Source organism: Artemia sp. Qi Xiang Cuo, chromosome 12 (genome assembly GCF_049724085.1).
Source record: "Artemia sp. Qi Xiang Cuo chromosome 12, ASM4972408v1, whole genome shotgun sequence".
Classification (NCBI taxonomy): domain Eukaryota; kingdom Metazoa; phylum Arthropoda; class Branchiopoda; order Anostraca; family Artemiidae; genus Artemia; species Artemia sp. Qi Xiang Cuo.
In genome coordinates, this window is record NC_142805.1 from 38,725,613 (window position 1) to 38,750,621 (window position 25,009).

At 35.3% G+C, this 25,009-nt stretch overlaps 1 protein-coding gene across 2 annotated transcripts in view; it reads left to right on the plus strand.

Moving 5' to 3' along the window:
- LOC148946096 (SEC14 domain and spectrin repeat-containing protein 1-B) overlaps positions 1-25,009 on the plus strand; it is a 198,097-nt gene that overhangs the window by 85,261 nt on the left and 87,827 nt on the right. For both annotated transcript variants that reach the window (XM_089098101.1, XM_089098100.1), the window contains 4 exons: positions 13,252-13,558; positions 16,656-16,848; positions 21,708-21,799; positions 23,471-23,722. In XM_089098101.1, the coding sequence (XP_088954227.1) occupies positions 13,252-13,558; positions 16,656-16,848; positions 21,708-21,799; positions 23,471-23,722 (844 nt within the window). The remainder of the gene's footprint in view (positions 1-13,251; positions 13,559-16,655; positions 16,849-21,707; positions 21,800-23,470; positions 23,723-25,009) is intronic.

Below are 25,009 nucleotides of genomic sequence, written 5' to 3' on the forward strand. Positions count from 1 at the left end.
GACAATACCCCTCCGAAAATACCCCCAGTGGAAAATATTCCCCGGAAAATACCCCCTGGAAAATACCCCCTGCGGAAAATACCCCTCCCCCACGAAAAATACCCCCCCCTCCACAGAAAATACACCCCCCCCCCCCGGTAAATACCCCCTCGGAAAATACCCCCCTTCCGTGGAAAATAAGGCTTTCCAAAATGATAATTTTATTTGAGTTTTTTTTTTTTCTGTATGGGGAAGGAATTTTGGTACTTATGTATTCTGCACGACTCACTCTTACGCTGTGTAAAACACGAGAACAAACCGGTTTCTTCGTTAGTTTCTTTCATCTTAGCATGAAACAAGACAAAGTCAAGTGACAGAATAGATGGGAAATATGTAATTTGGGCTATATATTCGCACATAGGGGAGGGGGGTGGTGGTGGTAAAGTATTTAGACAGTTTGAAGTTAGAACAAAATTTATTCTTGGCATGGTCACTAAAAAATTACAGAAGAATAGCGAGGTATTTGGAATTTTTTTTAACTAAAAAAAAAAAAAAAAAAAAAAAAAAAAAAAAAAAAAAAATCCCATTATAAAGTAAATGTATTTTTTTTCCAAGTGTTAATTGTTTTTTTTTGTTTTTTTTCAATGACCGATTTTAAAATTTATATGTTACTTGTGCTTTTCATTTATGTTACTTTACTATCTTCATGGTCGAAAAATTTGGCTTTAAAATACACTTCTCTATCTATCTATTTAATATGCAGGATAATTGTACCAAACACACTTTGCATGCAGACTCGCTATACTTTACCCCTCCCCCCGAATATGCAAATATATATAGCCAAAATTTATTTCTAAGGTAACGAAAAACTGGCGTGTTCTCGAATTTTACACCGCGTAAACTTGAGTGAGTGGCGCATAATACACAAGTACCAAAATTCGTTCCCCCTACAAAAAAAAAACTCAAGTAAAATTCTCAAATTTTGGAAAGACTTAATTTTCACGGGGGGTTGGGGGGGATATTTAACGGGAGATTATTTTCCGTGGGGGGGGGGGGTGTATTTTCCAGGGGATAATTTCTGGGGGGAATTTTCCGCGGCGGATTGTTTTCCGCGGGGAGGTATTTTCCGGGGGATATTGTCCGGGGGGGGGGGTAAACACCAAAAGCCCTTCATAGCCTGACATTTTAATAAGATCAACATAAAAAAGAAAAAAACATTTTTCGTCCTTGACGAGGTCCCTCCAATACAAAATTTATAATCTACTTTATTTCCCCCCTTCGAATATTCACTCACAGCTTCAATTGGATCTCTTAAGCTATAAGGTTATACCCTTAGCCTTACCTAAGATATTACACATACGCCCTTTTGACATTCTCGATATACACAGTGTGCTCTGATATAGTTGAACATCTTATTCAACATTTCCAGGAAGTTTCCATTTAATATCTTAGGCGTTAGTTTGGTATTGCAGAAATGTCCTTTTAGTAACCCGGATGCACAGAGTGTTTTTGATTTAGCCCAGCATTTCCCCAAAGCTTCCCTGAAAGTTCAACTTAATTTCCTTAGCTGTTACTGAGCTGTTGCATGTATGCCATTTTGACAACCATAGTGCATTTAATTTTTTTTTTCTTTGTTCAGTAGGGTCTTAACCATTCCCCAAAAGTTTGAAATTGATAACCATCGAAAACCGAGAGTTATTGCAGATATGCTCTCTTGAAACCTCAAGTTTCACAGAATGTTTCAACTTAACACCATTCGCTGCTCGTCAGAGCAGTTCCTGAGATATTGCCAAATTTGCCTTTTTTCAATCTTGATGCATGTATTTCCTTTGGTTTTGTTCACTATTCTTCTAATTATTACCTGAAAGTTTGAACTTAATACCCTTAGAAGTTCCCGAGATATTGCAGATATGCCCTTTTTACAACGTTGTTGCACTTAGTGTCATATCATTTATTTCAATATTTCCCTCATCATTCCCTGAAAGTTTCAACGTAGTATCATGTTCTGCTCTCCGTTGGCTTGAGTGGATGTTCCGTCATAAGTGTTAGTATTAATACAGATTTACGTTAACTTAGCTGCCCCTGGGAAGTTCCATTGGCATTCCAAAATGGCATTCTCAAAATGCCATTTTGAGATACACCTAAAAGCATATGGTGTGTTTTGAATTATCCTGAAAGTTTGAATTATATTGAAAGTTTCAGCTTATTACCCTTAACCATTTTTGAAATATTTTAAGTACGCCATTTTGACAACATGGTGTCTTTTGATTTAGTTAAATATCCTCCTAAACATGCTCTGAAATCTTCAACTAAATATCCTTAGCTGTTCCTGGTATTTTGTATATACGCCCTTTTGTCCACTTGAACGCATATAGTGTCTTTTGATTTTGTTCAGTACCCTCCTCACTATTAAGAGAAAGTTTCAACTTCATAGCTTTAGTAGTTTCTGAAGTATCGTTTATGTGCCCTTTAGGCAACCTGGATGTACTTATTGTCTTATGATTTAGTTCAAAATCCGCCTGGACTTTCCCTGGAAGTTTCAACTTAATACCCTTAGAAGTTCCTGATATATTGGAGATATACCTTTCAAGGGTGCCGGCAGAGAATTTACCGGGGGGGGCAGACGCCAAATAGCAGTGGTGGTTGGGTAACAGTTTATGTGGTATAGGGCACGAAACTACGACTTTACCCCGAAGAGGACGAATTTGCAATCAATTTAAAATCTTTAGAAGCTAATTGATTAAATAGTATCAATAACTATATTTTAGGCTTCCCAGTTGCAAAAGAAGTAATGCCACACGGTGGCAGTACTGGATTCAACCAAGTTGATTCACTTTATTTATAATGAAATTAGGCTCGTATCAGTTATAATGAGGGGGGATGAGTCATTATTATATTAGGGGGGTAGGGCATATTCCTAAATAAGTACATTTTAATGGACAAACTGCTTACCCTTCATGAGGCTTCAGATAAATGTTGAAAGATTTAGGGGGGAGTACGAATTAATAAAAATGTTTCTCTATACAGCTAAAATGTTACATTTCCATATCTACCACCACAGAGGTGGAAAAGGCAACGCAGGTCATCATCAGTCCTGCCAGAAAATTTCTTTGGGATGGTAAATACTGCTGCCGAAATTCGTTTTTAGTAATACTAACGAGGACTTTTCACCAAAATTACAATTCATCACCAATTTTTTTTTCGTATATTCAAATTTTATCCAAAATTAAAAATGTAAATTTAAACGTAGGGCGGTACTAACTAATGTACATTTGTAGATTTAAACATTTTAAAAGCAATTAACCAGGGATTTAAGGTTCCGGCACTTCAAATTATATCTTGGTTAGGCCTGGGTATGATTTCGAAAACAATAAGAAATTAGATAAAAAAAGAGCTTTTCAACTGAAAGCAAGGGCCAGATTTGAAACCTATTTAAACATATTATTCTTTGTATGAACGGGGCTGTCTCCTCCTAAGCTCTACTCTTTACTGTGAACTTTGGCTTTTTTCCAAATTTTTAAATAAAATTTGCAATTGGAAAAAAAAGATTTGTCAAAGCACTTAATAAGTTGTTTTAATGAGCGAGGCGTTGAGAAGGGGGTCCCCTTATATACAGAGTAATTTATATTTGTCAAGTTTTAAACTTGTTCCTTACTTTAGTTGAACCTTTTCTATTTGTTTAATTATATTTCATGAAACTATAAAGTTAACAATATAAAGAAAACATATCAATATTTCAAAGATCTCTGTTTGGATTTTGAGGGGTAATCAAACAGTTCTTTGTAACGAACTTACAGTTCGTTACCAAGGAACGACCCCAAGGAGCAACCCGGCTCAATAGTAACCAAAACTCTATAATACGAAAATTTAGTACCAATATATGCGTAAAAAGGATTAGATTGTAATGCTGATTCCAAATATATAAGTTTCAATAAGTTTAGTTTTAACCATCAAAAGCTACGAGGCTGAGAAAATTTGCCTGATTTTTGAAAAAAAGGGGAAAGACCCCATTGAAGTCATAGAATTTTATTAATCACACCAGCAGATTCAGCGTATCAAAGAACTTTACTGTGGATGTTTCAAGCTCATATATGCAAAAATGTGGAATTGTGTAATTTTTGCCACAAAAAGAATCACGATGCGTGTTTGTTCATTGTTTTTTTCTTATCCAGTGGTGATCGTATCGACCCAGTGGGCCTAAAACGTCGAGAGAGGGCTCATTATAACGGATTTGAAAAGTTTTAGTCCCCTTTTTAATTGACCAAAAAGTTGGAGGGCAACTAGACCCCCTCCCATGCCATTTTTTCCCCAAAAATTTCCGATCAAAATTTTGAGAAAGTTTTTTTGTTCAGCATAGTTGAAAGGTCCAATAACTATGTCTGGAGATAAAATGACCCCCTAGAGTCACTGGGGAAAGGTTTTCAAGTGAAAAAATTTGCCCATTGTTTTATTTGTTATTGGGAAGTATGCATACATTTTTTGGAAGGGGGAGGGGAGGACAAATTTTCTGCTGCGAGAATTTTCCATGGAGAGGGAATTTTCCTGGAGGTGAACTTTTCAGGGCAAATTTTACACTGGGTGAATTTGCCAAAATTCCTATAGGAAATTTCTTTATATGTCTTGCTTTCTCTTTACCGATTCAATTTTATGCGTGGAGATGTTAAGGGTAGTTGTCCGGGATAAATTTTCGCCATGATTGAATTGTCCAGAGGATGTTTCTATGGGGAGGGTATTTTTCCATGGAGGTGGAACCAGGTATCCTGGCGATATTTAAAAAACGATCAGAAATAAAAAAAATATAAAATAACAAGTTTTTTCAACTGAAAGTAAGGAGCAAAATTAAAACTTAAACGCACAGAAATTATTAACGTATATGCAGTGGGTTGTCCCCTCCTCAACACCTCACTATTTACGCTAAAGTCTAAACTTTGTGGGGTAAAGAGAAAAGAGAAGAAAAATAAACACACACAGCACTTAAAGTAAAATAAACAAATAAAAAGAACATTCAGTTGAACAATCAATCAATCAATTTATTCAATCAACAAACTCAACAAAATACACTTCAATATAAACTCCCCCGTAAGGCTCTATGGCCAGGAAAAAAACAGGGGAGAAACAAAAATGAAACAAATACAGAAAAAACAAAAACATTTTCAACATCATACATTCACACCTTTAAGAGACTCAACACAAGAAAGAAAAAAAAAATCAATAAAAAAAAAAAAAAATCATAAAATACAATGATCCACATAAAAATAAAGAAGCAAAAAAAAAATCCAAAAATAAAAAACTAAGCAGGGGACTAACAAGCAATCAATTTATTCCGCGTGGATCACCCTATGATCAATAAATCAATCATTTTATTCAACCAATCAATTTACGACAAAAACACATCAATATAGAACCCCTCGTAAGGTTCTATGGCCAGGAAAAAACAGGGGAAAAACAGAAATGGCATAAATACTAAAAAAAAAAAAAAGTATTTTCAATATAATGCATTGCATTTCAACCTTTCAAAGACACAACACATACACTCACACAAAAAGAACAAGACAAAAAAAAAATAATTAAAAAACCCAAACAAAAAGCGATTTTATGAGCCCCCCCCCCCCCCGCAAACAAACAAAAAAAAAAGATGTAGGACAATCCAATAAATTAAACCAAATTCTAAATATATATTTGAAACCAAACCAGAAAAAATATTAGACAAACCCAGTACCCCTCACAACAAATGTTTCCAACCCAGGCTAGTGTCATCCCCCCCCCAAATAATAATAATAAAATTAAAAAAATATATTTAAACATGAAAAATCAAGACATTAAAACATTTCTTAAAATTCTTTTTAAACTACCAAACGAGTGACATTCTTGAGCCGACTCAGGTAGGCTATTCCAAACAATATGACAAGTAGTTAAGGGATTAAAGTCAGACCTCACCGATGGAGCAAATAAAATATTAATATTCCTTGAATTGCGAAGATGATGCGAAGACCTATCAGTAACGAAAGAAGGAGTAGTTTGAAGGGCTGTGGGAACATCACCATGAATTTGATGAAAAGTGAAAGACGCACACGAAAGAATGTAGAGAGACTGCAAATCAAGTAATAGACTAGTTGGGTTGAAGTACCAGGGGTACATTGGGTGAAGTACCAGGAAAGAAAACAAAAAACTACAAAAAAGCAAAAAATGCACAAAAAAGAAACAACAGATTAGCTAAACAGGCGGGTAAGACGATGGTTAGGGCCAAGACGGATTGGTGCATCATCAATTAATTTCGAACTTAATTTTTCCACTGAAAGAACAATATCTGTGCCTGATACTGACTCATTAACCTCCGGTTCCGGAATGATCGCGGTAAATAAAGTAAAATCTTACAATAGCGATAGCAATCCGTCTTGGCCCTTTTTACGTCACCTTTATTCAGAAGCATATATACACCAGAGCAAAATAACACGGAATGGTCGCAAAAACTCGAGTACAGCTTTGTTAGCGCTTGTCGCCGGAAATGTCCACGATTTCCAACAATTTTGGAACGTTAAAAAGTAACACATCATCAAAGTATTTTGTTCAAAGTAAAACTTTAAAACTAAGATTAAGAAAACCAAATAAACATTTTAAATTCATTATTTATATTTTAATTTTGAATGCCAAAAGCCATTGTATTTGACACCTTTATGATTCATAACTGTAAAAAATTAAATCTTTTTCAAAGTGAAAACTAGATAAATACAATCGCTCCTGAAAAAAAATTGTCCTATAACACAAAAAACGTGCCTGTTCAGGGGGAAAATAAAGAACTTTCCAGCATTTCGTCCAGGGGAAATATTTGTGATTATAGTGGCTTCATGTATCAGCTCATGGGTACTCTTGAAATGCAAGCAAAAGTTGACGGCATATTTTTACCAAAATTGCCCCTTATTAAGTTGTTCTCCTTGTGCTTTCTATAATTACAAAAACTTTATTGTGTTCTAACAACTGCACTAATTACTAATAAACAAATACATATTTAGGATCACCATAAAAAGATGATTCTTTGATTGAATGTTATCAGTAGTTAGGCTCCTATAGTTTCGTTATTTACAAGGATCGTCATTTACTTACCGTTCATTACTTTGAAGAATTGAAATTTTTTGCTCCAGCCAAATCATATAGAAATAATGTTTGTGGGCACTTCGAAAGGGGTCACTCAGTCACAAATTAGAACTTATATTTTCCTTATTCATGGCCAAAATCAATTGGCAGGCAGCCAACAATGGAGCAACACACATTTTTTTTTCATGGTTTTTCCCTATTGTGCTCTCTTTCCTTTGATTTCCTTATAATTACTTTATAGTCCCAAATTTCCAGGGTGGGGCCATGGCACCCCCTGCCGGCACCCATGATTGCTTTTTTGTCAACTTGGATAAACATAATGCCTTTTGATTGAATTCAACATCCCTATCAATATTCTCAAAGTCCAGACTTAATCCCCTAGCCGTTCTTGAGATATTTGACATTCGCCATTTGAAATCAAAGTTTAGGATAGGTTTTGGAACTATAATTTTGATTCAATAGCAATTTCTAGATAATATATTCGAAGAAAGCCTCCTGGGAAAATGTTCAAAAGATAACATGTGACCTAAAACGAAATAAGAAAATAACCATCATAGGCAGCGTGATAGCACTGTCAAAATAAAGAGCGATGTGGGCACAATGTATAATTTTTTCAGACCAGAGCACTTCGTATAGAAGGAGTTGTCGTGGAAATTTCAATAGGGACTCATTCGGTTGGAAATTGAAAGTTCCTGTGTCCTTTTTAATGGTTGAAAGTGATTGGAGGGCAACTAGCTCCCCCTTCTACGCCCATCATGTCCTCAAACACATACAGTCAAAATTTTGAAAAAGCCAATTTGTTCAGCTTAGTTTAAACGTCCAGTAATTATGTCTTTAAGGATGACAGCCCCCTCCCCCCACAGTCCTCAGGGCAAGGGCTGTAAGTTATAATAGTTGCCCGTTATTAGCATATAAGGGTTTTATGGAAGGTGGTGTCGTGTAAACTCCGGAGCGGGCTCATTGGATTGGAAATCAGGAGTTTTAGCGCCTTTTTAAGAATCAAAAGTGATCGAAGGACAACTAGCCCCCCCCCCACGTCCGCTTTCCCCCAAATGCATCCGATAGAAATTTTGAGATAGCCATTTTGTTCAAATTAGTGTAAAGACCATATAACAAGGCCTTCGGGGTTGAACAACCCCTTAGAACCTGGGGGCAAGTGTTGTAGGTTGTGCCCATATACGGTTTTTATGGTAGGACTGATCATATAAACTTTAGAGAAGGCTCATTTAATTGAAATTTGAAATTTCTAGTTCCCTTCCGAGAGTCAAAAGTGATGAAGAGCAACTAGCCCTCCCCAAGCACATTCTTTTGTCCAGACCCATCTGATCGAAATTGTAAGATGGCCATTTTGTTCAAAACAGTACAAAGAATATATAAAAATACATCCAGGGTTGACACAACCCACCAAAGCCCTAGGGCAAGAGTAGTAAGTTATGCTCTGGGGGCATATAAGGTATTTATGGAATGTGTGGCCGTATAAGCTTTGGAGGGGGATCATTTGATGGGAAATTGGAAGTTATAGGACCCTTTTAAAGAGTCAAAGTGATTTGAGGGAAATCCCCTCCCATCATCTCCTTAAACAAACATTTAATCAAAATTTCGAGACATCTATTTTCTTCAGCATTGTTGAAAGGTCCAGTAATTATGCCTCCCCCTTCCCCAGAGCCCTCAGGGCTTTGGATGTCAGGATGTCACCTCCTTCCCCAGAGCCCTCAGGGGAAGGGTTGTAAGTTAGGCAATTCTTTCATTGTTTACATACAGTATATGTTATTGAGAAAAGTTTGCATGTTTGACCTTTACTTTCCAAAAAGATGAAGGCAATTTAGGTGAGTGTTTCACAGAATGTTGAGGGGATTGATGAACTAAATTAAAACACGTTACGTGTATATGGGTTGTCAAAACTACTAAAGAGCGTAGCTCAAGAAAGGCTGAGTATAATAATTTAGAATTTTCAGGAAATGGTAAGGGCAATGATCAATTGACCAAAAAGGCAATATTTATGCGCTACTACAACTACTGCAACTACCACCGCTAATACTGCTAGCCACTTCTGCTACTAGTACTGCTACCACACTAGTACATTTACAATATTAAGGGGAAATGTGAATTAAATCATAAAACATTATGTGCATGCACATTGTCAAAAGAACGTATCTCAAGAATGGACTGGGGTATTAAGTTGGAACTTTCAGAGAACGCTTAAAGGTGAAGATCAATTGACCAAAAAGCAATATGGGTACGCTACTGCTAATACTACTACCAGTACCAATGCTACTGCTACTATTTCAACCACCACTTCTTTAGCAACTACTTGTAAGGCCAAGAGCATTAAGATGGAAATTTCAAAAATTGTATGAATATACAAGCTATCAACAGGACATATCGGCAATGTCATAGCAACGGCTAATTGTATTAAGTTGAAACTTCCAGGACTTGATGAGAGGGATGTTGAACTGAACAAAAGGCAATACTTTAATACTGCTGCTGCTACTAGTACTAGTGGTAGTGCTATGAATACTTCTATTATTAATACTAATGCTACTACTGTGACTACTATTAGAACTGTGCTTACGGTTATGAAGGTGACATTTTCAGGCAATTTTGAGGGGAGGGGGAAAGGTGAATTGAGTCACAACACGCCATCTGTATGCAGGTTAGCAAAAGGACGCATCAGTAATATCTAAGGAACAATTTGATGCGTGAAGCTGAAACTTACAGGGCTTGTTGTGGCGGATGTTGAACTAGCCAAAAGACAATATTTGCATTCTATGTTCAACTACTGCTACTATTATTTCTGCTGCTAATTCTACTACTACTACTGCTGTCACTAAAGCTAAGGCTACTACTATTAATTCTACTGCTACTTATACTACTACTACTACTACTACTACTACTACTACTATTACTACTACTAAAGCTAAGGGTTTTAAGGTGAAAAATTTGGGGGAATATTAAAACTGTATATGGTAGTTGTAAAGCTGTATAATAATGGATTTGCAGCAATCGTAAACAAATCTTCGGCTTTTTTTTAGATGACTGCTGAAAATTTGTTTTTTTTATGTTAAATAAATTAATTTGATCTTTGATATTCGATCTGAACAAAATAGCCATTATAGAATTTTAATTGGATGTGTTTGGGGAGGGGGTAGCTAAAGAGGGCGTGGGAGGGGTGCTGGCTGTCCTACAATCTCTTTTGATTGCTAAAAAGAGCACCAATACTTTCAATTTCTAATCAAATGAACCCCTCCGACGTTTCTACGACAATTCCTTCCATACGAGGTAAAATGATAAAAAAAAGAAAGAAAAACAACATCGACAAAACAATTACATTGAAGCCATGTCGCTCTAGAACAGCTTTTTTTTTTACAGACAGAGTTCCCAGCGTTTTTCTAAGGTAGCAAAAGAGGCTGTGACACAGCAGAGTATCAAGTTCCGCCAGTTTTGGCTGCAAAATAAAATACACACTTTGTCCCGAATAGGTCAGATTGCTATCGAATGAAAAACCTTAGATAATCATTTGGTTTAGCACAGTCTACAGACCATGGGCGGATCTAGAGCAAAATCCTGGGGGGGGGCAATGTCACAAGGGCATCAATGAGCAAAATCAAGGGGGGAGGCCCAATGTCAGAAAGGTGCCAATAATTGACCAAATTGACAAGTTTATTCTTAAAAAAGGGCAAAAAAAGAAAAAAACAGGGAAAGAGGGTGCCAGAAAAAATCTTGGGGAGGCACCCACCCCCACCCCCCACAGGCCCCCTGGATCCACCAGTGCTACAGACTACAATTATTTAGCTTAAGTTCCAGAGGACATACTGCCGCCTAGCGGGGCTTTTGTCCCTAAGCACTTTCTGTCTATACAAAATGAACGTTCATTATTGACCATCTAACCAGTAATACTAACGTTTATTTAGCGCGTTTTGCTTGTGCACCAACTACTAAGTGGTTGTCAGTGCATATTCTTTTACGGGAGATGGTACTTGAGTCTCACTACGTCCCTTTTTTTACATATATTTTCAACTTTCAGTGAAGGGTTCTTTTGATAAATTTTATCCCTGTGTCTCCATTCATCAACCAAAGTATTAAATTGTGTTTTCACAGTCTATTATTAGATATAAATTAAACAATAATTTCTCGTATATTCTTTCCTTAAACTCGTTTTCATTTTAATTTCATGGATTACCATTGTCTTCGGATATTAAAGTCTAATTTAGTAATAGCAAATCCCAAAGTATACCCTATCTACGGTATTGCTTCCCAAACAAGGTGTTTTGATTTTACGTATGCAGACGCAAAGACATCAAGTACAGGACTTCCTTACGGCAAGTCTGCGGTAATTATATAGGCATACTAAAAACTCATCTAAATTCAGTCATATTACGTTATTATACGGATTCCTATTTTCAGCCTTGAACCCTTTTGGGTAATTTTAATGCATTCTTACTGAAACATTTACAAATATTTTACAGTCCAGCTTCTTGTGGGCAATAAGTATTTGCCTCTACTCTTCCAAGTGTTTTTTTTTTTTTTTTTTTTTTTTTTTTTTTTTTTTGCAAAAATGCACGACGCATTATTTATTTACCAGTTGATTATACACCAATAATGATTGATTTAAAAATCCACTAAAGAAGTTTTTCAAAAAAAGTACAGAGCAATCTTGTATCAAAATTTAACGTGAATTACGCAAATAATTTTTCAAGCGTAAAACTACCATAAATCACCAGCAATAAATAAATAAGTAGAATTGATTTAGTTTCGTACCTCAAATTTTTCTGAAAAATAAAACTTAACACTGTATTCTGTTCCTAAAGACATTGTGTCTATGCTATTTTGACAAACTGGATGCACTTACACCCTTTTAAATTTAGTTCAATAATGAGAGCAGAATTAGTAATAGTAATGGCCCTGGAAGTTTCAACTTGATGCCCTCAATCGTTCTTGAGTTTTGCTGAGACGTCTTATTGGCAACCAGCATGTACATAGTGCCTTTTGGTTTAGTTTTAAAGCAGCAAAAACTTTCCATGAAAGTTTTTACACTATGTCCTATCCCAGTCATAGGATATCATACCTAGATATCTCGCCAATCTGATCTATTTTGATTATTGGTCTATTCTGGTCTATTTACCACCCCTTTAATCTTTACGCTGAAGTTAGACTATTTTCCACCAATTAGGATTCCCGAACGAATGCTTTAATAGAAGAGTAATGTGATATTTTTTTTCTTTTTTCTTTAAGGCAATTGGTGAATAAAAACTCCATTCGTTCTTTAATTTCCTCTGAAAAACTTATGTTTCTGTTATTTTTGGAATAGACATATCCCAGGTAATTTATGCTATGATGGTGGTATTTTTTTAACGAACTGTACGTATATTTCCATAAATATAGCATTAAATAAAATTTATTATTTTGGTTTCAAACTCTTGCAATAATTTTACAACAGCGCTATCTAAACAAATAATTGCACTTGGACATTATTTATAAGCTATGTTTTTGTCAGAGACTGCGGATAACTGATAAGGACAGAAACTTGATATTATCCCCCCCCTCAAAAGAAGAAGAACAGTGCCTTCTTGTGCCTCTTAGGGTTCATCCACAGTAATATTTTATTAATACCGAAGCCAATCAGAATTTATAGTTTTTTTTTTTACCCAATCAGAAAATGCTTAGGAAAATTTCGTAGGCTCTAAATAGTGCTTGTTAAATCTCCATATATCTCGTTTTGAATGGGACTTTTGTATTGCAGCTTAGCCACTTTATACTACAAAATATTCTAGAATTGCTTTTTGAATTTGTCAAGCAAAAACAAGTGAATACAGTTAAGCGAATAAGTAATTAGAATAGTCGAGCAAACGAACATGTTTTTGTCAAAATCAAAACAGTTCATTCAAAGAGCAAAGTACCAGTTCATTCAAAGAGCAAAATATATGTATATATATATATATATATATATATATATATATATATATATATATATATATATATATATATATATATATATATATATATATATATATATATATATATATATATATATATATATATATATATATATATATATATATATATATATATATATATATATATATATATATATATATATATATATATATATATATATATATATATATATATATATATATATATATATATATATATATTAATATTTGTACGTTCATATTTTAGCTCAACAATAAGTGCGCAAGGGGCTATGGTTATATTGGATGGACGAAAGGCTACATGGAAACAGATTCACGGTACAGCAGACCAAGTGCAAGCAAGTCTGGGACCCTTGATACATACCTTAGTTGCAATTAGACCAGAAAGTGGATGGGACTCTCAGAATGTTGATTGTATGAAAGGAAGAAGAGACTTGAAAGTGACTTATTCGACTGTTGGTAAATTGAACAGAATTATAGATCAGAATCAACTAGTTGTAGAACTTGGCGGAAACATGTTATATAAACATGATCAGTGGGTCAGAAACCAACTGGTAAGTATTTTCCTTTTCTCATAACTCATTTTTGGTGTTAGTCTAAATTTGTCCTAGAAGCTATAGAAATTATTGGCGAGTTCAAACTAGGAATCGGAGCTCAAAGTTATGATTTAAATATAAAATCAAGAAAAAAGAATAGAAGATCGCTTCTCACAGTCTTCACCTTGGTAATACATAGACACAAGTTCACAAGTTCAGCCAGGGGAGTCTTCAAGAATAGAAGTATTATTAAATGTAAATGCTTTAAAATTGACACCCTTATGAGTAAGAGGTATGGCCTGTCAGACTACCAAAACGACCCAGTAAATTACCCTTTCGTTCTCCTGGGCCTTAAAGGCTTTCATTAAAAAGTAGTTTCTGGCTAAATGGTATTTTGCAAAACAGTGGGGTTTGAACTCCAAGAACGCCACGTTGGGACAATTTGGAAGGAAGGGTGAACTAGCAATAACACAGGGTGCTTCATGAACACAATAAAACAAAAACACAAAAAAATGAAGGACAGTGGTTTTTCTGCCACATATGCTGAAGCTTGCCTCGTGCTGACGGGCTGACATATCATCCCGAAACTCCACTATCCATGATAAGTGGGCATGTGCCTAATAAAAAAACCGTGCGATGTATCCGTTTTAAAAAGGGACCCTGCTTATGGATCTAGGTTTTCCAATGATACAGTATGTCATTTCAAGCTGTATTCCTTCTTGTAAGCATTCTTGTTTTGCCTTTTTGACTTCCTTACATTTGTAGCAGCAATGAATAAATAGTACTCGAACTGGAAATGGATCTACGTGTTAGGTGGCTCATACTTAAAAAGTGAGGTTGGTACTTCTCATCCTTCCAAAGTTTAACAAAGAGAAAAGGTATGACAAATTTAATCATTTGCATATTAGATTTCCATGGCTGATACTTCGTTTTAAAATTTGACATTTGGTACCTTTTAATTTCTTGAACTCAATCCTGAGGTAAAGTGCAAAAGCGATGGGAACCATTTCTAGAAATTGGAAATGATTCCAATTTCAAGTTTCAGTCCGAAAGTTTAATGGCAGGTCCATATTTACTAGCTGCTATTGTTGTTAGTGCAGCATAAATTTCAAGGACTTACTGTCTCTATTCATCGCTAAACAACCGCTTGCTGGAGCAGGGCAATCGATATTAGAAGTGAGGTAACATCCTTCTGCTGCCACCACTTTTCGGAGGTAAAGGAATAAAAAATGTGATACCAAGAAGACGTCAAACCGAGTAGAAACAAATTTTGCCCATCCTTACCCTCCAGCATAAAAAAAATATTTCCTAATCTATAATAACCCGTACCATGATTGAAGGGAAAGTTCCATTCTCCTATATAGAGTACCTCAGGTGGAGACAACCTTTTTTATTAACGAAATTCAACAAAACTAGAAATATCAGAAACGGTAACGTGTTTCCAAAGCTTACATACAAGAGCTATTAATTTTGAAAAAAAAGAAGAAAAGAAAAAACACCTGGGATTGACTGAAGTGCGAAAATAGTTTTTTGCCATCTAGCTTTCATTAAGAGGCGTTGACATCAAGCTAGATGACTCTGCGCTGACCATCGAGTGCCCCAATTTAGGCTAACAAGAATGCCAGGATGAATCAGAAAAATGTAGGGAGGATCTTAATAGATGGAAAAAAGATAAAAGTCTGGATCATTTGAAATCTGGTATCTGCTAATTATTAAACAATAAAAGGTTTTATGAATATAAATTCTCCTTCTACGCCGCTTGTAGAAAGCAGCTTAAATTTAATATGTCTCCGAAATGATCTATCTATTAGACCCCGAAGCCGGATCGGCTATCTTTTGGCGAAAAAAGAAAAACAATGTTGCAAATACTTTATAGTATTTAAATTAGACCCATTTTCGAGTTCTTAAATAGGACAAAGTTTGAACAATGGATGCCGCAATCCATGTAAACGCAAGTGGATACTACTTTCTATCTCCAATTCTAGTAGGCAGGGGCACTACAACGTTGGGAGGGGAGGAGGGGGGGGTAGTACCCCAACATTTTTCAATTTCAGTAAAATTTGTATCAAAAGTCCATAATAATACTGAATCCGAGAAAAAACGGAGTAGTTACAGTAGAACCCCAGAGAGTTCAAAAGTTCAATCCGATTTCTATTCCAATTCCAAGATCCAGTAGAGAAGGTTCAAAAATTAAGTAGTGCAATTCATGAATTTTGCGAAGAAAGTCTCATAGTGATGTGTCTGATTATAAATACAATTAAAGCTGAATCATATTCTAAAGTCGTTCCACAAATTTGAAAAAAAATTGGGGATCTGGTTGTATTTCGAACAAGATTTCAATCTTATTCCTCTCTTCTTTCCGAAATACAAGTTAATTTGTATTGCTATGAGCCATTTCCAATAAATTATCAAACTATATTGCTAGAAATCAAGAGGAATACCGCAAGTAAAAGAATAAGCTCTTTAAGAAAATCTTGCAGTTTCTGAAAAGCCTAGACCCTCCCCCCTTAAATACACCATTGGCTACGGTTTCTCAGCTTTTATTTTTATTTCCTGGTTAGAAATCAATGTCGATAGATTTTTACAAAGTTATTTAGCATGCTAGCTTACTTACCATACCGAAATAAGCAAATCACTACAAAACCATAAGGCTAAATGTAGACAAATCGGTGACGCACCGCCGCGCCAATGGAACTGGCAGCACACCAGAGTGCTGCTAAAAATTTTCTCCGTGCTGGCTCTTCTTGTTATTTTCAATTTTCTTGTTATTACATTTTATTAATGGTGGTTTTGCATTATTAAACAAAAATAACTGCGTCCCAAGTAAATAATGCTCATAAATTTGTAAGACAGAGTTGTCAGTAAACCGTAAATTCCTTGCGTTTCTTTCAAACTCAATGAATCGGGCTTGTCCGTTGGAGTTTTCATTTTTTTTTGGGTGGGGGTGGGGGGGGGCAAAAACAAGAAAAATAAAAATAGCTGAGTCATTTTTGATGATTTTATATCTCATTTCCAGAATGTTATAAATGGTGGTTTTGTACAAATTTTGACATCTTGGTGAAAAGCGATAAGCATACTTATCCGCAAAAGATTATAAGAATTTTACCTCTTGCAGGAGTTCGAAGCTCTATTTAGAGAAGGTGAGGAATCCTTGGTAGATATGGATAAATTAAGAGTTCATCTTGATAATGCTATTACTGGCTTAAGTACTTTAGAAGGCATAAGGAAGTCGGACGAAAACAACATCGATGCAACAATCGATTTTTATAGGAAATCAATAGATGTACCCAAGACCCTACTCAAACGGGGTAATATTACATTTCCTGAATTTCTAGTATTTTTTGAAATTTGTTATTTTCCACCATAGTTCAAGATTAGTATAAAGTGGGGCCAGTGCTAAATTACTTAAAAAGTGTCGTAAAAGCAGATCAAAAACTCTTCATCCAGCTTTCTAAACTTATAAGTTATGCTTCACCTTCCCCCAAACTTTGTGTACCCCAAACTTGATCTTTATGTTTTTTGTTTTCAAGTCGTTTCTAATATCTAAGTCTGCCTTAAAATTAGTTAAACTAATACTTAATAAAGAGTATATAGGAAATCTGGCTGTACATTTCTACAGGAAATGATTAAATCTCATTTTGAAAGATTAGGTATTTCAGGACGTTTGAAGGACTAAGTATTTTTGGACAAATATTAGTCTTAAATATGGGTAACTATTTATTAATACATTTTGCTTAGAAAAATGATATATCTAGATATGATTTAGTTGCAAAATGTATTATCATATGGTGGGTAAAAAAAAAATAGAAAACATGTTTTTGAAAAGCTGCAAGTGTTTGGTATTGATCTTCGGCCCGTGAAACACTTGGCATTTCTTACCAAGCGTTTTTTTTTACCGAGCGTTTCTTAGAGGTGTATAGAATAGTACTGCAATGGGCACATCTGACGAAAAAAAACATTAGGTAAAACAAACGTTGACGGGAGCAATGCAGCCGTCTATTGTCACTACATTAAACGAACGGTAAGATAAACGATCCCTTATTTTAACGCCTACGCCGAGTATATGGTCCATTGAACTAAGTAGAAGCGGACATACTCGGCGTTTTTTTTTACCGCTGACGACTACTGATTAGAGAGTGTTTGTAGAGGGTATATCACAAAAAAAAACGATATTGGAGGTCATAAATGGATTTCTTCTCCTGGGAAGGGAGAGGGCAATTGTAAAAAAAGATAAAAATAGAATAAAAAATATTATATAATCTGATTTGGAAGTGCCCAAAACTCCAAGGAAGTTGGAAGTGTCAGGGGTTGGGCCTAAATCAGCCCCTGCCTTCGAACCTACACAAATCAAAGTCTATTTATCATAAAAAGTGAGTTTTTATCAAATTTATGAGCCCTAAACTAAATCGTATTTTAACAAGTTTTGAATTCATTTAAATTAAGAAAATTTCATCCCCCCCCCGCCCACTACCAATGTTTTGCGTGTAGTAAGTTCATACAAATATGGAGGAAGCATACAATGTATTTTTTAATGTGTAGGCGGGGGGATCTGGAGTTTTTTCAATTATTTTCAATGAAAACTCATTGAATTCACAGATCGCGTATGATCTGTTTTTGATTTATTGTGATACCGCCCTGCGTGTCCGCACTAGGGTAGCAACATCCAAAAAAGCTCGGTAAAATACGCCAAAAGTGTGTCTCGAGCCTCAATGTTTATGCTGCTGCCCTATCTTTGAATATGGTCAAAAGAGGTCATCTTAAAACTCAATTCGAAAGTCATGACATCAAGGCGCAACTATCAACAGTTTAGCTTTGTCCATGTCCCATTAAAAGACTGAGTGAAACTTGTTAGATTATTGCTTAGTCATTAATAAATATTATTATACATTTTGTTTGCCCTGCACTTTCGAAATTTGAGAGGTACAAATATATAAGACCATATATTCATTGTGCAGATATATATCAAATATAAAATGAGTGAAAAAACATGTGTAAAAAAGGACACCATATAGTGTCAAATGGAGAATAAAGAAGAGGGAAAACGAAAATCAAACAAGGAGTTGATGAAAAGATAGATGCTGATGTAGGGTTGTTAATATAATGTTTGCGGCGCTTATAATGTTCATTTGATATTAGCACAAATCAGTGAAGTGTAAACCTGAATAATAATTTTATTTTGAAAATTATTTCCAACCTGAATGGCCGATCTATTCAAAAAGTAGGATAGTTTTTTGTGTACTATGCTGTAAGAGAAATTTAGTGTGTAAAGTGAAAGAAAATCAGTCGCGCATTTAATTTAAATAGTGACAGGAAAGCCCTTTTTCACTTGGTAGACTCCACGAGGAGACTCTGAGAGGATCTTTCCAGGAACAATTGAATACCAAACTGAAGAATTTAAAATTTGACAATGTAGAAGATGGATGGAATAATTCTAGGAAAATAGTTTGTGAAGTTACTACTAGTGTCTTAGGGAAGAAAGTTGGAAATGCAGCTGGGAATATTAGCGAAAATGTTCTATGTTTAATACAGAGGAGGAGGGGTTTGTACAAGAATTATTTAAGTGATAGATCATATGAAATTAAGAGGAATGTAAAGAAAGTGGAGAAGGCATTAAAATATGAATTAAGGAGGTGTGACGTGGAGGCCATGGATAAAATAGCTAAAGATCCCAAAGATACGGCATAATAGTAAAATTATTGTACTGGTATGTTAATAAATTGAGAAGGAATAGTCAATCTGGACTTGTCCAAGTCTAAGAGAGGAGTAGGGTCACAATTAGTGATAAGGACAGAGTTAAAGAGAGATGGGAAGAACATTTTGAGAACGTACTAACCTGTGATAGAGTTGCAGGAAAAGATATAAGGAAGTATGAAAAAGTTTGTGGCGCTTTGGATGCGAAGGAAGATTTATTTTGTGAGGAAGAATTATTGACAGTTTTAAAAGGATTAAAAAATAGTAAGGCCCCATGTGCTGATATTGTGGTTAATGATTTTTTAAGTAGGGTGGTTATGAAGTTAGAGACAAGTTACTTAACATTAAAAATATGATTTTTGAAAAAGGGAAAGTACCTAGCCATTTTAGGAAAACTCTAATCAAACCCCTCTAAAAGAAAGGGGATAAGAGTGATGAAAGAAAGGGGATAAGAGGCATTGGCTTGGTTTCTGTAGGAAGGAAATTACTTAGTGTGATGATACTTCTTAGACTTAGAGACGGTGTAGATAAAGCTATCAGAGAAGAACAGTTTGATTTTAAGAAGGGGAGAGGATGTGTCAACGAAATTTTCATTCTTAGATTAAATATTGAGAAGTGTCCGAGTCATCTAGCCCCTTTGGTCCTCAGTTTTGAAGACTTTTAGCGAGGTACTATTCGTGTACGGTATACAAGATAAACGCATGAAAGTAATTACTGCTATGTATCTGAATTGCTGCAGTTAAGGTGGGAAATAAGGTTAGTAGCTGGTTTCCCGTTAAATCAGGAGTTAAGCAGGGTTGCGTCCTATCCCCTTTTATATGGACCTTTTTTATGGACTTTGTCCTAAGGAGCAAAGAAAAGGCAAAGGGAGAACACGGGACCAATGGGGGAAGTAAAACTCTCCTAGAATTAGATTATGCTGATGATTTGAGCATCCTAGATGAAATGTTTGCAAAATGAATGAATTTTTAGGTTTTGCGAGTTTGGAGTGCAAGTTTAGGTTTGAAACTTGATGTTAAGAAGACTAAGTTGGTAAGACTAGGAATAAGTGAAGGTGAAAAGGTGATGTTGCGTAACGGGAAAATCGATCAAATGAACAACTTCACTTACTTGGGTAGTTAAAAGTAGAATGGCCCAGGGTGCTTTTACATATGAAGAATTTAGGAAGAATTGGAAGATGAATCTGCGGACCAAGACTTAAATATTGGAAGGTACAGTGGTGAAAGTGGTCAGGTATGGTTCTGAAGCGTTGGCACTCCGAATAGTGGAGGAGGACTTGCTAGATGTTTTCCAGAGAAACTGGCTACGGATTGTTTTGGGTATCCGACTAACTGACCGTATCTAAAACAGTAAGCTTTGCCAGAAAATTGGGTCAATCCCATGTTCAAGGGCTATAATGAGAAGAAAAACGTTCAGATGGCTAGGACACGCTCTGCGGATGAAGTATGATAGAATGCTTGAGATCGTCCTTGCCAGGCAACCGTCTAAGACCAAACAAAAAACAGGTCGCTCCCGAATGGGGTGATAGATGTCGTAAGGAAAGATTTGGGGATTTCGGAACTTCTTGAGAGGGTGTGTAGAGGGAGTTGTTGAATAGATTGGGATGCAAGAGGAGCTTTCGTAGCTGTGTTGACCTCAGACGGCTTGGTGTTGCAGTGATTTGTTAGTGATGTTTAGGCTATTCAATCTCATTCACTTAGAATGGGTGAAAATCCGCATTTTTTTAAAATAAGAAATAATCGAACAAGTGATGAAAAAGTAACGTGTATTTTGAATGTTTTGATTTTACGGCAGTCATCAGCAAAAAATTAAAGTATGCGTTCAGTATATAATAAAAGAGAAAATATTCAAAGAACATTTGGAAAATAATTTATTTTTTTGCAACAAGACTGCTAGAAGAGATTCAACCAAAATATTCAAACATTAAGTTCTTTTGTTTTCACTCTTCTCTAGAAAATGTTCTAGTCTTTGTTCCCCATTATTGAAAAGGAGTAACTGTTTTTGAGATTACTATGGGCAAAATGTTTTAAGTTCTCTTGCTAAACTATGCCAAACTCTTGACATATTTTTTTTATCGTTCATGAATTTTTCAATGTTTTTTTTAGTATTTTTTCTTTAAGACTGTGTTTTGACTTTGAAAAATAGGCATCTTGCGCAGTGCAGCTTTTCACGTTGATTTTAAAATACTATCAGGTCTAGTCTAAAGTTTGCATTCTTTGTTTAATTTGTATCATGGTTAGAGCCTTAGAGCATCTCACCAAATAACTCAAAACTTATTATATAAATGTTTGGATTTTAGAATAATATTTGACTGTATTTTCGAGCCCAGAACAAAAGTTGTATTAGAAGTACTGAAATTTCTTCAACTGTGATTTTCCAGATGTGACTTTCTTGGCTTTTCAAAACTGTGCTTATTACTATAATTCTACTGGAATTATGTATACATATATATAAATCTAGCATGTTTTTGTTAAAGGACGTGAACTTATCGTTCGTTTGGAAACGGACGACGAGTCTGGTTTCAAGATGGGCATTCAGACGGACTATGTTACTCAGTCGCAGAAAAAGGTATGTTCACATTTAATTCATTTATCAATAACTGAGTTAAATGTACTTCCTTTTGGAACATGTTAATCCTCGCACAGGTGGGAGGGTAAGGGACATTCTCTCCTCAACCTTGTATTAATTACTCCCTCCCCTAACTGAAAATATTTAAAATTTATGGCAAAAAAGTGCACTCTTAGACATAAAGTATAGTAGGATAATTACTTTGGGAAACCAAAAATGAAGATTATTTTTTCGGTCAAAATTTCAGAGGGCGCCAAGAAAAGAAAACAAACTATGAAATACGTTTTAACTAATATGACAATTTATAGAGTATAATTTTCTAAATTAAAAAAATAAACACTTGTAACTGATTGAGGGAAATGCCACTACTACTGATAACTTATCGCAGCACCCAGCCGTCCAAGTCCCCCACAGGTGCGAATGCTCCTCGCCTATTCCATTCTGCCCGGACTTGCCATGACTAGCTTGACTTAATGCTCTTTCTCATTATGGTCGCTAGCGTAGAGAGAATTCGGTGATAGTGCCGTCAGTCTCCACTCAGTAGCACTGTTCCGGGCTAAAGACGGGGCCTCGTTTGGGTTTATGTTGCGGTTGAGGATATGCTGGTTTATTGCATCAGCCCAACTGGTGCGTTACCTCCCTAGAGGACGCTGTTTAGCCACTGTCCAAGGGAATAAGGAGCTCTTGGCGGGAAGCTCTGCCCAGACCTCTACTCTTTACTCCTTCCTACGTGAGTTCCCACTTCATTTAAGTCTTTCCTTATTACCTGTTATTTTAGAGGATTCTGTTTTTTGTTCTTATATTACCGCAATTATATTACCAAAGAGCATGAATTCAAGCAGCCTATGACCTGTCATTCATAAACTGTGACTTTAGTATCTTAACCTTTCTTCGATTAATACCCTTGATAGCAAGATCAAAAATTTTTTTTTGTAGAACCTAATGTTTGATATGCTGTTGCTAAGACGAGTTCCATTACCTTGGCTTCTAGTATCAAAACCGCAGTTCTAATTGTTATTTTCCAATTCTTCCAAACTTTTTTCAACTTTGAAGGCACCCTGCACATTGTCTATCCTACATTTGCATCTCCATTGCATGAAGACAGATGCCTGGTTTTGAACACTCACTTTAAACTTTAATAACTAAGATCGGTAGTTTTACCTCAGTGCAGAATGTGTATTCACAAAGTGTACATGAAAAAGCGAATAGTTATTTTACAGTTAATTCTGTTAAAAACCCTTGTAGATTTTTGGTCTGAAGGACCATAATAAATATTGCTTTTGCTGTGTTTAAATGATATTGCTGTTAACCGATCAAATGCCTTAATTTTTACCCCTATTTTAATTCTTCATTTTGACCTGAATTTTATTGTTTTTGTGAAATTTCAGAAAATTCTTAAATTCAGCTTAAGATAAATCCGACCTAAAATAATTTTGAATTCAACTTATTGTTTTTAGTTTTAAACTCAAAGATTAAAATCTTAAACTAAAGACCATAAAATAGATTTTATTTCAAATTCAGTTCGTTATGAGACTTTTTCTTTGCTAATTACAGAAAAACTTGCTAATTTAATGCTAAAAACTATACTAAAAACGTTTTAAGTCCCCCAGTTCCTTTCGTACAGGTCTGTAGGGAAGTGTGTACCTTTGACCAAATTGCCTTATTTTTCAGATACGAGAGCTTTTGGACTTAATTCACACGAAATTAGTAACACTCGAGCAGTCTTATTCAGAGTTAATTTACCTGACGGACCACGTTCGTGAACTGAAATTTTTAGAAAATGGTATAGATATTGTAGTCAATTGGGTTTTGGGACATGGTGCTGACTTATATAGACAGTTAGCAGCACGAGGTGTTGGGCTCGATGAAACAGAGACAGAGGAGCTGCAAAGACAACTTGAGGCTTTAGAATTACGATGTAGGGTAAGATGATCAAATTTGTTTAATTTTAACTCTATTATCGTTACTTTACATTATCACTAATTCTGACGTATTTTGATTGCTTTATGTCAACATCCCTGGGCCAAGCGGATGTAGGCTACTATATTCACATAAATTTGCCTACGTAAATTTTCTGGATAAGATCAGTTTAATTGAAATTTTAGATAGGAATTTGACTTTTCTATAAATTAGAAAGGGGTGGACATGAAAAGAAGTGATGAAAAGATTTGATGGATGGATGATGGATTTTAACACAACCTGTGACAAAAGAAGTAACCTTCTTGAAACAATAAAATAAATTAATTCTCAGAGATATTTATGTTGAAATATTTACTACAAATAATCGCGGTGTCGCTGTTTCCAGAAGCCCGGAAAGGTTAGAGTGTCGTATGCACTTTACTAAACACTAAATAAATGGGTTGAATTTAAAGCTTAATTTTGCCAATTGATTTTCTATACGCATGAAAGAATTTGCTTTAAAAGAAATGACTCCCTCAATGAAAACCTATTGCGTATTAAGCTACTAAAACTAAATATATTGTTACAAATATACTGATATCGAAAATGAATTCCAGGAAGCTTAAGCGATGTTTAATTTCCATAGTAAGATAAAAACTGTGTAATACATACGTTTTGGTTTCAGTAAGGCGCAGAAGACACTCCTGTTTTTTCGGGAGTTATAGGGACGGCAATGTCGGCCACGCTGCCGTTGTTTTGCAGTACTTTCCAATCGCTCTAGGATTATCTTCATTCTTTATTTTAATAATTGCTCATTCTTCGTTTTGCTCTTCATTCACAGAAATATCAAAAATAAATTTTAGGGACATCATTCCCTGTGCACTCAAGGGAATTTCAACGAACAAAATGTTTGCGTTTTTTTTAGATATGGGCTAAAAAAAAACTCTGCAATTAGGGTTCTTTAAGGTGCTGAATATGATGGTAGACTCTCATAGTTTTCCTTTTTGGAAGACTCTCATACCTCAATATTAAAGATTTTCAACGATCAATATTAAATCTTTAAGGTTCATTCCCCAAATAATTCTTCAATGATAACGAGTCGAAAAAGGTGCTACTTTTCTATTTTTGTGAAGCTGGGAGGTGTCAGAGGCAAAAGGGGTTAAAGAATCACATTTAGCCCCCCAACGATATAAGTCGGAATTCTTTGTATGATTCTTGTATCAGCAACACATAATATATAATAAGTATTATTTTTGCGAATAAGCTTAACATGTTTTGATTTTTGGTGTTGTAATTTTACAACTAGACTCA